Source organism: Diuraphis noxia, unplaced genomic scaffold (assembly GCF_037042655.1).
Source record: "Diuraphis noxia isolate RWA-SAM2 unplaced genomic scaffold, SU_Dnox_SAM2 contig0003, whole genome shotgun sequence".
NCBI classification, from domain to species: Eukaryota; Metazoa; Arthropoda; class Insecta; order Hemiptera; family Aphididae; genus Diuraphis; species Diuraphis noxia.
Window position 1 is genome coordinate 11,189,160 of NW_028301713.1, and position 17,478 is coordinate 11,206,637.

Consider the following 17,478-nt stretch of genomic DNA (forward strand, 5'->3'; position numbering starts at 1 on the left):
TATTATTATAGCAAATAATATAATAGTATAATAATGATAAATGATAATATTATATTTTCAAATTGTATTATGTTAGATAGTAGATACACACATATATATAATAATAGTTCAATATTAGGCGATAAGGTTTGTGGGAATCGCCGTTTTCTAATTTCGTTGAAAATTTTAGATTTGTAGATATTAGCGAGTAGCGAGTAGCGATTATGTAGGATCGACTTTGATTGGTAACTTCGATAACAATGATTGTTATGACTTTCGACTGTCTTTCGTGGCTAATAAAAGTGATTATTTAAAAATTAGTTTTAATTGTTTACTTGTGTGTAATTATTAAGCCCCCTCCAAACAAAAATTCTGGGTGCGCGCCTGGTTTAATCTTATGTTTATATTATATCCAACATGATTGAAATAAACTTTTGTGATTTTTAATTTTTAATGACTCCATTCAATTTTCCGAGTTCCTAAAATAAAAAAAGCTGTTAGTTATAATCTACGAGTATTATAATTAAAGATTAACTTTAAACTACGCGTTTGTAATGTTTAATTCTATGCTTGGCCTGAAAGTAGATATTTGAGTATGAATATGTTATAACTAAGAACTCTATTTCAAATTAAGTTCAAAATATTTTTCTACCCCAATTACCTATTATATTTCAAAATTTATATTCTACTGAAATTCTTGAAAATTCATTGCAACATTTCAAGTAAATCGCTTGATTTTCCATATTAAACAAAACATTTGATGAATATTTTACGATTATAAAATATATTATACACTTATTAATTGCCATTGGGTATTCTCTGTCTATAATAGAGGAAAGTAAGTTGATTTAATTTTAAATAATTATTTAATTTTACACGATTTATATTAATATGCATCTTAAATATATTTAATGTTCAATCTTATGTTTATATTATATCCTACATACAGTGTGAAACAAATACAGTGTGATTTTATTTGTAATGTCTGCATTCAATTTTCAGAGTTCCTAAAAAAAAGCTGTTATTTATAATCCATTATAATATCATACATATTTCAATTATGTAATAATTGTGTACTCAATTTCAAATTGAGTTCAAATGATTTTTCTACCCTAATTATTATGTTTCGAAAATTAAATTCTACGGAAAAACTTGAAATTCCATTGGTATAAGTGTAATAATGCATGAAATGCCCATAATATTAAGGAGATCTCTTTATCATAAAGAGCACAAACTACTGAAAATCTTGAAAATTCATTGCAAACATTTCAAGTAAATCACTTGATTTTCCACTTTAAACATAACATATTATATTATACACTTATTAATTACTATCGGATATTCTCTGTCTATTATAGTATACCGTAAGTTGATTAAATTTTAAAAAATTATATAATTTCAATCGATTTATAATATGCACCTTAAATATATTAAGGATATTAAGGGTTTAATAATATGTTTTTATAATATTAGACATAATTTAGATAAGAAGTGTGATTTTATTTTTTTAATGTCTGCATTCAGTTTTCCGAGTATCTAAAAAAAAAAAGGTGTTAGTTATAATCCATTATAATTAAATATTAACACCTTAAACTACGCGTTTGTGATGTTTAATTCTATGCATGGCCTGATAGTAGTCATAAGAGTATGAACATGTTATTTATGACTATGAACTCTATTTCAAATTAAGTTCAAATGGTTTATCTACCCTAATTATTATGTCTCGATATTTATGTTCTACCGAAAAACTTGAAACTCCATTGGTATAAGTGAAATAATGCATGAAAAGCCTATAAAATTTAGGAGTCCTCCTTATTATAAGGGGCACAAATATCGAAAAATAAGTATGTAGGTACAGAATGTCAGTAGCAAATTATTAAAGAAATCCTCGTTTTGAGTCGTTTGGCTGGCTCCCCCAATAAAGATTCCTTGTAGTTTATTAGGGGTTGTAACTTAAAATATGATCCATGAACACATATCAGCATAAACGATATCTTTAGTAGTTAGAAATTTAAAATTTTTAGTCTAGAGGTGGGATGATAGAAGATTGCATTTTATTATTTGGCTTTTAATATTGGAATTATTAAAAATATTTAGTGTTAACGTAATTCATGTGCTTTGTAACTAAAATGTGTCAACCTGTGAAAATATTTTTTATAAATAAAATATTAGATGAGTGGATGAGTGATAAATCACTATACAAATAAGTTCAAATTATTTTTCGAAATATTCTACTGAAAAACTTGAAAATTTATTGCAAACATTTAAAATAAATCACTTTATTTTCCACTATAACCAAAATATTTGATGAATAATGTTATAATTATAAAATATATTATACACTTATTAATTATTATTGGATACTGTTCATCAGTGAGGCTCTTATTGAACAGTTAGCCCCAATGACTCGTACCTAAGTTCGGATCGTAACACTTTGTCAAATAACAACGAACTCTAATTATTGATAATAATAATAATATAATATCAAGTACTAATTGATCTCACCAATAATAATAATATAATAATTCTAAATCAATTACGGGTGGACGTCTCCACAATAAATACTAATATAAAACACAAATTGATAAATTATAATATTATAAATAATGCCGTAACTAGGTCACGGGGACACGTACGAACAACAATAATAACAATAGAAAATAATATGATAATACGACCGTGATATGATAATGGTATGGTATCACTACTCCTCCGTTCAGTCGACCGGTCACCGTGATGTTGGTTAGCGACAAGTACAGTTATTACATTCGTTCGACGATGACAGCGTAGCGGGTCGGGGCAGCATGTACCAGTGTCCCATACGACACGACGTCGAATTAAAGGACACAACTCCTAATACATACCGCGAGCTCAATACTGGCCAGAACGTCCAACGACAATAATATATTCACCTTACGTATATAAGAATAATAAGGTGTAAAATGCGGTTATGTATGTGGCACCGAAAGAAGAACCGACGACAGTTGATGCACGACGGTGTAGGCACCGATCGCTCTCGGACGTGAGCAAAACACGTGCTTGTCCGAACGGCGAACAAACTCCTTTTTCGCACGGTATAATGTCTGTCCGGACGACCGCCGAATTTAGTCGAGCCAACCAAATGGACAACACAGCGTCGCAACAATAGCCGCCAACAATGCACGGACTCGAGATGCCGAGAAAACAGCACAACACGGCACTACGGCGACGCGGCACACAAAAAACGCCGAGCGTACGTTAAAGGCACGACAACACGGACGCCGGACGCACAACAGACGGCGTAGACCGGACTCCGGACGTAAGCACGGACACCATCGGCGTCCGTCGGTTGGCTTCGCCGGTGGCATAACGCGTACCTGTCAACCGCCGATATCGGCTTAATCGCGGAATGGGTACGTCGTTATGTTATCGCGGGAATAGCCCGGTATACGAGTCGCGAACATGCTCCCCCTTGGCATACGGAGACGTATGACAACTTCAGCGGATCGATGATGAATGTTGAGTGTCAGGAATATACGCAGAACAAAAAAAAAATATAAACATACATAGTAATAATAAATACATAATAACAAATTACCGGCTGTGGCGATAGAGGTGCGAAAGCAGTATACAATTTAATGACCGGGGTCCATAGATACAACTAAAGAATAATAAAATAGTACCCCTTTATGTTTTGGGTCAAACGCTGATACCTCCCTCGCCGAAGTACGAGCCAATGGAACCCCTGTGTAGAGCCCCATCAATGTTTAAAACGTGGCATGTAGCTTACCATAAAGTAGTAAGGAATAAATAAATAAATAGGAATATTATAAATGAACAGGGTGAGGAAATAAATAACAGTATAAATATTTTTTTTTTTTTACGCGGTAGGCAACTTAACTACCTTCACGACTGGACGTGTTAATATGCCTGTTGACGTCCGAAGGCGGACTACGCGCACGACACCGTCAGCGCCGGTTACTGCCTCTATTACACGGGCCATAGGCCACGCTAAGGGTGGTGACTGTGGATCCTTCACAATGACTATGTCATTTACAACCAGATTAGGAGCATCAACCGTCCATCGTCCCCTCGTCTGCAAGGTTTGCAGGTACTCATCCCTCCAACGGCGCCAAAAGGCTTGGGCGCACTGATTGATTAACTTCCAACGGTTCTTTAGCGAACGTTGGGAGGGCGCGATGTGTTCCTCAGGCACTGCAAGCAACGGCTGACCTATAAGAAAATGTCCTGGCGATAAATAATCTACCTCGCTAGGATCGGTAGAACTGGGGATGAGCGGCCGAGAATTCAATATGGCCTCTACCCGGCACAATATGGTGTTGAATTCTTCCAGCGTGAAGGTGTGCTCCCCCATGATTCGGACCAACAAAGACTTTGCCGATTTGACAGCCGCTTCCCACAAGCCACCAAAATGTGGTGCGCCTGGAGGGTTGAAGTGCCAAACGGATTTTATAGCTGCAGACAGTCGACTTTGGTTGTCGGGATGATTAACTAGCTTCTTAAGTTGAGCTGCAGCGCCGACGAAATTAGTTCCGCAGTCCGAATAAATGTTCACAGGAAGGCCGCGACGAGCGACAAAACGATTCAATGCGGCAATGAAAGCGTCGGTGGACAGATCGGATACGACCTCGAGGTGTACCGCCTTCACTACGAAACATACAAAAACCGCTACATATACCTTGTATTTACGAGCCTTCCGGAGGCGATGCTCCTTCATCATTAACGGTCCTGCGTAGTCAATCCCTACACGGGAGAAAGGGCGACATTCAGTTACGCGGGATCGTGGTAAATCGGCCATGATCGGCTGGGGGTTACTGGCTGACAGTCTCACACAACGGGTACAGTGACTGATGACTGTACGGATCAGAGTGCCCAGTGACATGATCCAGAATTGACGTCCCAGAAGAGCTGTCATGACTCGGGGACCGCCGTGGCCGGTAAGATCATGCCAGTGACGTACTAAAAGCAAAGATAAATGGGACGACTTCGCCAACAGAACTGGGTGTCGTTGTTCGTTCGATATTTCCGCGTTGGATAGTCGACCACCAACACGGATTATACCATTGTCGTCAAGGTAAGGTCGGAGTCGGGCAACATGCCGAGTTGATATTGGTTTCGAACAGTTCAATTCATGATGAAGTTGGCTGAAGAAAGAATGTTGGGAAAATCTGACGATTAACAATGACGCCGCATCAAGCTCACTGCGCGTGAGATAACATTCAAAACCTGGCTGGCGGCGACAACGAGCAATAAAACGTCGAACCTGTGCGACAACGCGGATCATGTGCACGTACGACGAGAAACGAGAGTACCATTCCGGTTCGGCTTCGGCGAGTAAAACAGCGGGGATCTCCACCTTGGCCTCAGGGAGCTGATCTGGCTCAATAGCAGGAATACTGACAACCCATTCAGCTGTGGGTGACTTAAGGAACGTGGGACCTTTCCAAAACAATACATGGTCCACTAAATCAGAAGGTGACAACCCTCTCGAAGCACAATCAGCTGGATTATTTTCTGAGGATATGTGGTGCCACTGACAATCCGTCAACAGCGATTGGACTTGATGAATCCTATTTGACACAAAAATCTTGAATGTGACGTGACGTACGGTCAACCAATTGAGCACGATTGTGGAGTCTGACCAAGCATGAGTTTCAACGACTTCTACCTCTGCACTTAGTGTCTCCTTGATACGAGACATCCACTTCGCCAGCAGGACTGCGCCGCATAGCTCCAACCGTGGAATTGTTGACGTAGCCATTGGGGCCAATTTGGTCTTAGAACCCAATAATGACACAAAGGGGGTACCAGACGAATCTTCAGAGCGGATATAAACGACAGCTGCGTATCCACGCTCGGACGCGTCGCAGAAACCGCATAGTATAACACGAATACCCGAGCGCGTGTTAACAAAGCGCGGAATACATACCTTTTTTAATAATGGCAACTCGGAAACAAACTGTTGCCAAACTTCATTGACCGAAATTGGTAATGGTTCGTCCCATGAGACGTTAGCCTTCCATACCAGCTTCATTAAATGTTTCGCAAAGAATACGACAGGTGATAAAAGGCCTAAAGGATCAAATATACGGGCTATCAAGGACAACATCCCTCTTTTTGTAGCAACAATCTTCTCGTCCAGAAATCCATAACCAAATGAATCGTCGCGTGGACACCAACGGAGACCCAATACCTTGACACCGTCACCCTCGTCAAATGGCAACTTACCGCTGACTCTGTCCTCCGGAGACACGTTATTTAGGACCGATTGAGTATTGCTGGACCACTTCTTAAGTTCCAATCCAGCTCGGCCAAGGACGGTGATCAACGCAGACTGCAACTCTACCGCGGCATCTTCAGAATCGGCGCCGATGCATATGTCGTCTACATATGTGTGAAACAACAGTGCCTTGCGAACAGACGGGAAGTCCGCACAGTCGGAATGCGCAATTTGATGTAATACACGAATGGCGAGGTACGGAGCGCAATTTACACCATATGTAACCGTGTTGAGTTGGTATTCTTGCAGCTGATCGTGTGAGGACGCACGCCAAAGAATGTGTTGGTATTTACGCTGTTCCGGAGCAATCAGAATTTGTCGGTACATTTTGCAAATATCTGTTGTGAAAACATACCTCAACAAACGGAACAAGAGCAACACGTCCACAACGTCACGTTGCAACTTTGGACCAGGTAATAGACAATTATTCAATGACACACCACTGAAAGCCCGAGCGGAAGCATCAAACACTACACGAATTTTCGGGTCCGTTTCTGACGGTCGGTACACAGCATGATGCGGTATAAAGTACGCTCCGGGACTAGACGCGAGTGACATGTGCCCTAATGAGCTGTACTCGGACATGAATTGAGTGTACAGTTCACGGAGTCGGCTGTCAGCTGACAGCTTTCTCTCCAAATACTCAAACCGCTTGAGCGCGACAGTCCGGGATCCACGGAACACCTCGTCGTTTGCAGGTTGTCGAAAGGGAAGAGGAACTGTAAAACGGCCGGAACTGGAACGAATGCACCCAGCACGAAACATTGATTCACATTGACCTTCCTCAGTGAATACTTCAGGTGCTACCTCGGGCTCTTCAACCCTCCAAAATTTGTCGAGTAACGATTCGACAGAAGTGTTTAACATTGATATGGGACATGAATGTGGTGATCCCGAAGTAGTATATGGAACAGGTCCAATGATGATCCACCCAAAGACGGAACCAAACGCGACTGGCAACGTCTCACCAACAGACACACGTTTGCCATCTAAGACCTGGGCAAATATGTCTGCACCTAACAACAGGTCAATTGTACCTGGAGTTGTAAATGAAGGATCAGCTAGCGCTAGATGTCGGTATTTCTCTGATAGAGTGTGAGACAATGGTTGACGTGGCATATTTGCCGTGATTGTCGAAAACACCCACGCTTTAACAGGGAACACGGGTTCCTCAGAATACCGAGGCTGCACATTACACTCCACGATACCAAGAGTATCTGGAACCGACGCACCGGACAACCCTGTGACCGGCGCCGTCCATCGCGATACATGCAATCCAAGACGAGACGTGCATGATGACGTAATAGCGCTTATTTGAGACGCAGAGTCAATTAGAGCCCGAACAGTATGCAAGATACCTCCTTGGTCACGAACCTGCACGAGAGCTGTACCCAGTAACACAGAATGAGAATCGAGCTGTCCAACACAAGACGTCGACGCGGACGATGACCTTGTCTGATCAGCCACAGGAACGTTGTCTTCATTCTTGGCAGTTGCGGCGACTTCATCAGTATGGACCAGTGTATGGTGTTTGCGTGAGCACTGAGAACACACTATTGATGACTTACAGTTAGGGCTCCAGTGACCCTCCGCCAAGCATCGAAAGCATAACTTGTGTTCTCGGGCCCATTTTGACCGAGCGTCGTTAGACCACCTTTTAAATTTGTTGCATAACGGTAACGCATGTTTGCCCTTATCACAGCACATGCATTTGGACTTCGATGACGGCGGTGGTGCTGCATTAACAAATGACGACTGCGGAGGTTTTTCTAATTTTCGGAAACTCCTTTTTTCGTGGCGAGGCTGACCCGAAGATCGCGATGACGATTGAACTGACTTTGGCACTTGAAGATCCTGGACTCGTTCGAGGATAGATACACGCGACTTGACAAAGGCGAAAAGTTCATGAACTGTAGGGAATTCAGACGTCACCTGAGTTTCGAACAACGTCCTGGATGAAGCAGGTAAGCAGCGCGAGGCTAACGAAAACAATATGAAGTCACCGAGATTTGGTATGGACAGTGACTCGAGCACAGAAACACTCTCACAAAAGGCGAGCATAAAACGGTTGAGCTCTGATAGAGATTCGGTAGTAGCTGGTGGCGTGGTCAACAACACTTCCACCACGGATCCAGCAAGCAAACGGGGCTTATCAAAACGAGATTCCAAACTCGACCAAATTAATTTATAAGTATGACCTGATGGCGGTATGCTCCTAATCGCATCCGCCGCAGCTCCCTTCAAGCACCCTAAGAGATGATGCAGCTTATCAATATTGGGGAGTGTCGTACGATCGACCATATCTAAGAATGTGTCACGAAAAGAAGGCCACTGAAAAATGTCACCATCAAAACTGGGTAGGGGAATTTCAGGCAAACGCGTACGCGAGACCTGACCTGACTTGGTTGCAGTCGGCGGAACGTCTAAAACGTTGGCATGATGTTTATCTGAGCTCGTACCACCTTGGTCCGAGGCTACTGACGCACGGGATTCACTGCGCACAGATGTGTTACTAGAACAATGCTCCGACTCACGATATCGTTTCGCGACAGATCGGCAAAACGTGACTATCTCGCGCATCTCGGTACCTAATTCCACCTTGTACTCAGATGAGCGATTGAGAGCGAATAAATGCTCAAGGATCGCCTCATCGTCCACCTCAAACTTTGCCCACAAGCTGTCCAGGTCCTCAACTGCTTCTAATAAATGCGGTGACGCTTCAGGATCCTTCATACTCCGCTCTGCAAGAGTCATGATTGAGCGCAAACGGTTGGTAGTCACATTACGTTTCATAACATCCCGCTCCATCACGCGTTGTATACGGTTCATCTCGTCATTGTCAAGTGACATCGTGACGAATATTCAAATTATAGAAACGGGCAGATAATAACACGGAGAAGCGACAATACGCAAGTAAAATAATACAAATTAATTGAAGCAAATGTTGTATCAAAATATTAAAATGTAATAACGCGCTACCGCCAATAATTTGTACGGTTAATAACAACTATGAAGGCCTGTAATAAATTATAATAATAAACAATTCACAACGACAACAAGTCCTGAACTATTGAAATTAAATTTAATAATTAAATAAATTAATAATAAATAATAATCTATATAAATTTAATTTAATAATTAAATAAATTAATATTAAATTTGTATTAAATAATAATAATTCAATTTGCCGTAATGGCCAACACGGTGGCTCAAAATAATAAATAAATCAATAATAATTAATAAAGTTTATAATAATCAAGTGCGGTATCGCGACTTATATTGACTACATGAATACAAACACTAGTAGGATTATAAGAACTGTAATAGGAAATATTAACAACACAATTGAATGTCGGACGAAAAGGAGTTCCTGTTACCCACTAAATATACTACAGTGATACCCACAAACTAAGTACTGTTTTTTTAACGGCTACTTTGCCAAAAGTGCTATAATAACCACGCTCTGCTACCAAATGTTCATCAGTGAGGCTCTTATTGAACAGTTAGCCCCAATGACTCGTACCTAAGTTCGGATCGTAACACTTTGTCAAATAACAACGAACTCTAATTATTGATAATAATAATAATATAATATCAAGTACTAATTGATCTCACCAATAATAATAATATAATAATTCTAAATCAATTACGGGTGGACGTCTCCACAATAAATACTAATATAAAACACAAATTGATAAATTATAATATTATAAATAATGCCGTAACTAGGTCACGGGGACACGTACGAACAACAATAATAACAATAGAAAATAATATGATAATACGACCGTGATATGATAATGGTATGGTATCACTACTCCTCCGTTCAGTCGACCGGTCACCGTGATGTTGGTTAGCGACAAGTACAGTTATTACATTCGTTCGACGATGACAGCGTAGCGGGTCGGGGCAGCATGTACCAGTGTCCCATACGACACGACGTCGAATTAAAGGACACAACTCCTAATACATACCGCGAGCTCAATACTGGCCAGAACGTCCAACGACAATAATATATTCACCTTACGTATATAAGAATAATAAGGTGTAAAATGCGGTTATGTATGTGGCACCGAAAGAAGAACCGACGACAGTTGATGCACGACGGTGTAGGCACCGATCGCTCTCGGACGTGAGCAAAACACGTGCTTGTCCGAACGGCGAACAAACTCCTTTTTCGCACGGTATAATGTCTGTCCGGACGACCGCCGAATTTAGTCGAGCCAACCAAATGGACAACACAGCGTCGCAACAATAGCCGCCAACAATGCACGGACTCGAGATGCCGAGAAAACAGCACAACACGGCACTACGGCGACGCGGCACACAAAAAAACGCCGAGCGTACGTTAAAGGCACGACAACACGGACGCCGGACGCACAACAGACGGCGTAGACCGGACTCCGGACGTAAGCACGGACACCATCGGCGTCCGTCGGTTGGCTTCGCCGGTGGCATAACGCGTACCTGTCAACCGCCGATATCGGCTTAATCGCGGAATGGGTACGTCGTTATGTTATCGCGGGAATAGCCCGGTATACGAGTCGCGAACAGATACTCTCTGGCTATTATAGTATACCGTAAGTTGATTTAATTTAAAAAAATTATATTATTTTAATCTTAAATATATTTAGAATTTAACCTTATGTTTATATAATATTCAACATAATTTAGATAAGAAGTTTGATTTTATTTTTTTTATGTCTGCATTCAGTTTTCCGAGTTTCTAAAAACATAAAAAGCTGTTAGTTATAACCTAATATTTTATTAACCTTAAGCTCCACGTTTGTAATGTTTAATTATATGCATAGCCTGAAAGTAGACATATAAGTATGAATATGTTGTAACTAAGACTAAGACCTCCATTTCAAATTAAGTTCAAATGATTTTTCTACCCTTATTATTAGGTTTCGAAATTTATATTCTACCGAAAAACTTGAAAAATCATTTCAAACATTTCAAATATATCACTTTATTTTCCACTATAATCAAAATATTTGATGAATAGTGTTATAATTATAAAATATATTGTACACTTATTTATTTTTATCGGGTATTCTCTGTCTATTACAGAATTACGTAAGTTGCTGTAATTTTAAATAATTATTTAATTTAAAACGATTTATAATTTGATTTTTATATATGTTAAAGTTTAATATGTTGTTTATATTATATCCAACATGATTGAAATAAGTAGTGTGATTTTTTTTTTAAATAACTGTATTCATTTTTCGAGTTTCTAAAATACAAAAAACTTTTAGTTATAATCTATTATAATTAAATGTTATACTTAAACTATGCGGTTGTAAAGTTTATTTCTATGCATGGCCTGATAGTAGACATATATGCACGAAAATGTTATAACTATGAACTGTATTTTAAATTAGTTCAAATTATTTTTCTTCCATAATTATTATATTTCAAAATTTGTATTGTACCGAAAATCTTGAAATTCCATTGGTATAACTGTAATAATGCATGAAATGGCTAAAAATTAAGGCGGCCTTCTTATTATAAAGAGCACAAACATCGAAAAATAAGTAGGTACAGAATGTCAGTAGTAAAATGTATAAGAAAGACTCATTTTGAGTCGTTTTGCTGGCTCCCCCAATAAAAATTTCTCGTAGTTTATTAGGGGTTGTAACTTGAAATATGATTCATGAACACATATCAGCACAAACGAAATCATTAGTAATTTAATTTATTTATTTGGCTTTGTTAATATTGAAAATAATTTGTGTTAACGAAATTCATGTTCTTGTAACTAAAATGACCTAACCTGTGAAAAAATTTTTTATAAATAAAAATTAGATGGGTGGATGACTGATAAATCACTATACAAATTAAATTCAAATTATTTTTCGAAATATTCTACCGAAATCTTGAAAAATCATTTCAAACGTTTCAAATTATATCACTTTATTTTCCACTATAATCAAAATATTTGATGAATAATGTTATAATTATAAAATATATTATACACTTATTTACTATTATCTGGTACCTATTCTCTGTCTATTATAGAATTACGTAAGTTGATTTAATTTTAAATAATTATTTAATTTTGCACGATTTATACAGGGTGATTCTTTTAAGTGGGTATACACTAATTATCTCGAAAAGTATTAACTTTTTCAATATATTATTTTTAACTTCTTGGTTTATGTTTTTCTAAAACCGTATGATATTTAAATTTTTTTTCACCCTTATATTTATTGGTGAAATCACTATCAACTTTTGATTTTCAAATGGTAACATAATATAATCTGAGCGCACGGCAGTGCGCCAGGCCAAGTTACAGCAATGCCAGTGTATCTTTACGCGAACCAATTCGCCATTTTTTCTCTGTTTCCTTTTAAGATAAACTTTTGAAATATAAAACACAGATTAACCTCTAGTAGCTTAGGACGTTGTAAGAAAATGAGCCCTTAATATTGTGCCATTTCAAAATGGCAGGATTTCAAAATTTGCAATATTGTTACTTCAATGGTAGATTTTAAAGTGTACTAAAGGGAAAAATCTAAAACTTGAATTTTTTTCAAAATGAATGCCTCTCCAGAGTGTGTTTTCTAAACGTATGAAGTGTTGCGCTTAGCACGCATAAACGTTTACTTTCAAACAGCCTTACAATATGGTTATAAGAAATTTATTGTTCGTTGTTGACTTATATATATATATATATATATATATATATATATATATTTATAAAAAATAATCATGTTTTCGTACATTTATTTTATTCAAATACAATATATAATATACTCATACAAAAAGAATATTTTAATAATATTCGTCGGTTTTCGAACGATAATTTTACGTGATAACGTCACAAAAAACATTGATGACAAATTGCATAATGCATACTCTTATGAATTGAATGGAATTATTAGTTACCGAAATAGCCACGATCGTATCGTAATCGTGAATTCACGACGCATCGTGTTGGTGTGGTTTGTGGTGGCAATAGAAAGGAAAGGTTGTAGTGTTGTACGCACGCGCATGAACATCGCAGGGCGCGCGGCAGTTCACAAACATCTTCCGTTTCACCACCACAGTACAGTAGCGCTAGGTGTACAGCCGCGCTAGGTGGGGATCAACTTCGTCTTACCACAGCCGGTACGCGTCTCTTGTCAGCATGTCAGCCCTCAGTAGGGATAGGGTATCGAAAGAAAGTATCGATACTTTTACTAGGTACTAGTATCGAAAACAAATATCGATACAAGTAAAATATCGGAATAAATGTATCGATATGAGTAAGTATCGAAAAGTAAGAATATAAGGTATAAATAAATTATTATTGTAATTTATCAGTCAATTATTAAAAAATATTAAAATAATATAACTCATTAATATCAATCAAACAGTTAAAAAAAATATATATGATTAAACAATGTAAAATATAAATATAAACAAATACTATATACGATAATACAAGACACTCAGTACTAAAATGGTGGCGAACAAATTGTTATCATTTCCCCCCGATATTGTTTTAATGGTTGCCTATTTTACTCCTTAATCTAGAATGATTTCCCGCTTTTTTTATTTGCTATTAATTATAATTTATTACTATATTGTTATAATATTTAATATTGTTTATTATTCATCATAAATATACTAAATATGACTATAATTGCTGTATGTTATAAAAGTAGTATTTAGTCCATAATATCGGAAATACTTACATTAGTGTAGTGTTAATTCTTATAGTAGTAATAAATGTTAAAATAGTGAATTACACAGTAATAATGCCAATAATGGTATCCAAAAAAGCCTGTGCAGTATCTAACTGTAAAGTTTATGGTATGACATCACCTTCTACGATTTCATTTCATAAATTCCCGAAAGATTTAAACATGTAGGTATATAATGCACCTAAATAATCTGGTTATTTAAAGTTGTATGTATAAAAAAATAACTATAATAATTTTTGCAGACCTAATTATTATTTTTAGTTGTCAAAAATGGATAGATAAATTTTTAAACGTAAGTATTAACTGCTATGTGAAGAAGTGCAATGATTTATTCAACCAATATAAATGTTCAAAAAATAAAAAGTTAAAAAAAGTAGTTCATGTTTGAGTACTTACAATTATTATTATTTATTTGTTTTAATTTTTAAGCACTTATGTTATAATTTCAGATTTTAATTTGTATTGTATAATTATTATGAATTATTAAAGTAATATTTAAACGTAGTACAATCATAGCTACCTGTTTGGTGAGATAACTTATCATTGGTATAATCTTTGATATAGTTATGTAGTTTTCACCATATCATTCTCTTGCCACAAACTAGTTTTAATAAATCCAATAATTGACGAAGTAAAAATTTTTCGTTGAGTAAGTCAAATAACTCGAGAGGATATGTCGAAGCGACGAGCGACATGAAAAGTGGTCTTATCTACTATTCACTTAATACTCGTATTATAGGTACATTTATAGTTTATACTTAATACCTATACGTTAAATTGATGTGGAAAACCGTAGATAAAACGATGATAAATTTAATAAAAACGATAATTTTGGTTTTTACCTACTGCATTGGCAGTAGATTAGTAGTATGAAATAAAGAGTTCAAAAACACAATAGACTGCTGAGCCGCTGAGCCGCTGATCCCGCCGCCCGGTCGCGCACGTGCATGACGTATATTTTACCCCCCCCTCCTTATCCTGTTTAATGAGCCCGCCACCCGGTCGTGTACGTGTGCGACTATACCGTTATCAGTTTTTTTTTTGTTATCATATTACTGTTATTGCTTATCACATAAACTTTTCCACCCATGTGTCAAACAATTTAAAAAATATTGAAAAAAGACTGCTGATCGCGTACGTGTGCAGTATATATTACCGTTATCAGTTTTTGCGTTATCGCATTACTGTTATCATATACATTATTTCGACAAAAAAATTATTGTACCATATTATTATTTTTCCACACATGTGCACTACAACTTACCACAAATAAATTTTTGGTAATTTACAGTTATATCTCTGACTTTATAAATTGAAGAGGCTCTTGATTTTTCGTCCAGCGTATTTTATTAACGCATGCGCACAACAAATCTACCCCCACCTAGCTATGTATCAAATCTATAGGCCTCTTTGCTTCACACAAGTTGTCGAGCATTCAGTCTGTGTCCGACCTTCTATAGTCACTGTCGTTTTTTTCTCTTTCTTTATACATTATTTTATAACAAGTGCGTTTTATTAACATGGCTGGTTCAATCACTGATAACATAGCTGTATACAAGAAGAAGACCTTCACCTATGTACCGCCAACACCACCAGCCAAACTTATTGAAGCAAGCAATTTCACAATAAACTTTGAAAGTCGTAAGTTTATTCAAAGCGGAATTGACCCGACACATAGTTTAAGAGTCGTTTTACTTATAATAACTCCATCGCGTTATATTCGAATTATACCTGGCTTGTTGAAGCAAATATTTGATTTTATGGGTCATAATATCCTATCTTTCATATTAGACCAACCACAAAGGTACAGTCGAGTCACAATTTTCGAAACCGATATATTTAAACTATCTAGTATGGTGTATTGTGGTGAAAATGTATTAGTGCTAGAATCAAAAATAGAGAAGGATGCAGAGTTCTTCTTATTCGTTCAGATCTTATTCAACTGCAATATTTAGAATCTTCTATTTTTGAAGACATCGTTCGAAAAGATTTATTTACCAGTCCATTAGTTTTAAAACAAATTGATGAGTTTGGTGCGTACCTAGAATTGAGATGTTCTCAAGAGAAATCACCACCAAAAAATATTGAAGAGATGAAAATGTACATTAAGAACATGCAACTCGATCAGGCTGATAGAGTCGTGCAATCTATTCCAAATCTTTCCGGATTTCTTCGATCCAATTAGTACATCAACACCAATTCAAACAACTTACACCCAACACCCAGCACGCGATGTCAGACGAAGATTATTTTAATATTTGTATGAAGTTAAATAAATTTATGTGAAATAAAAACAAGCATGATATTTAAATCAATTTTTTTTATTTATTAGAAAATACTTATAAGATACAAAAAAAAATTACAAGGTATAAAATATTTACAATTTTCTAACGTCACCACTAAACGGATTATAAGTTACAATCTGGTCATGTAGTATTAAACAATAAGCTGTCGTCTTTTCCGGAGTAACTGTTTCCGTTTCAAATTCAATTCGTAGGTCTACGGTTGATGATTTAACGTTGTCGTTCTGGTGTGACAAATCGACAACTATGATTGGTACATAATTTTGAAAAATATGTTTTGATAATAATGGTGCGCTATAGTCTCTCTCATAATACGATTTTTGAAAGTCTGTATAAGCCTTATACACTATACTAGTTGTATTATTTTTAAAATCAGCGCGAAAGTCTTCATATGGGAACACTTCAGAATTCAAGTGAACCTTAAGGTTTTTAAGTTGACAGTGATCGAATCGTCCAGCATCGTTTTCAATACTTTTTTTTCGATCTGTCTCTAATCCAAACAGCACAAACCTCGGTTTTTCCAACAAGTTGGACTTTACCGTCCACGAATGAGAAGAATTTCTCGGAAGTACAGGGTACTCACATAAATCCCATGTACAAGAAGCACATGTCAGTGTTTTATGTGAATCTATTACTTTTATCAGTCTTAATTTTTCTTTATCACTGACTTTGATAATGGGCATTTTCCAAGTCACCTTAGTAAGTTCGATTGTAATTTTTTTTTTTTATCAACGGCTTTGGTTGCTCCTTCACCAACAACGTGTATCGCATCCAGGTCGGTAGATGCCCGATTTAAAATCAATTGTTGATTACAATTAAGTAATATTTTTTTATAGTCTTCATAGAATCCGGCTAAATGTTTTAGAGGGATACACCCGGTAAATACATCATTGGTCATAAAATTTGTATTATCTTCGGTATCCATCACTGAATCCCAGATGGCAATATCAATCGTATTCAAATCGTTTGGAGTATACGAGCAGTATGCTTTCAAACAAGAGGAAAATTCCGGTGTTTTTAATTTCTGTGTTTCTATACCGTTTATTTCATATCGCATTTCGGAGAGTAAAAATGCTAATCCATTATTTGAAAAACGTACATCACCAACAGCATCACTAGGTTTTTTCAATTTACCTTCGATGTAAACAAAACTCTCACACGGTAAAGTGTATGCACCCATATTTAAAATACTTATTCTAATTTCATCGTTGTTAGATAAGAC

At 36.9% G+C, this 17,478-nt stretch overlaps 2 protein-coding genes and 1 pseudogene across 2 annotated transcripts in view; 1 reads left to right on the forward strand and 2 right to left on the reverse strand.

The window, feature by feature from the left end:
* Positions 1-9,109, reverse strand: part of LOC149056723 (uncharacterized) — a 33,225-nt gene extending 24,116 nt beyond the window's left edge. Inside the window, exon 1 of the mRNA XM_089223158.1 lies at positions 3,843-9,109. Coding sequence (XP_089079284.1) covers positions 3,843-9,109 — 5,267 coding nt within the window. The remainder of the gene's footprint in view (positions 1-3,842) is intronic.
* Positions 9,110-15,473: 6,364 nt separating this feature from the next.
* LOC107171806 (uncharacterized) lies at positions 15,474-16,138 on the forward strand (annotated as a pseudogene).
* A 192-nt stretch (positions 16,139-16,330) lies between these two features.
* Positions 16,331-16,939, reverse strand: LOC149056724 (uncharacterized). Its single transcript, XM_089223159.1, has one exon. The coding sequence runs from the start codon at positions 16,937-16,939 to the stop codon at positions 16,331-16,333; it is 609 nt and encodes a 202-aa protein (XP_089079285.1).
* Positions 16,940-17,478: the final 539 nt, after the last annotated feature.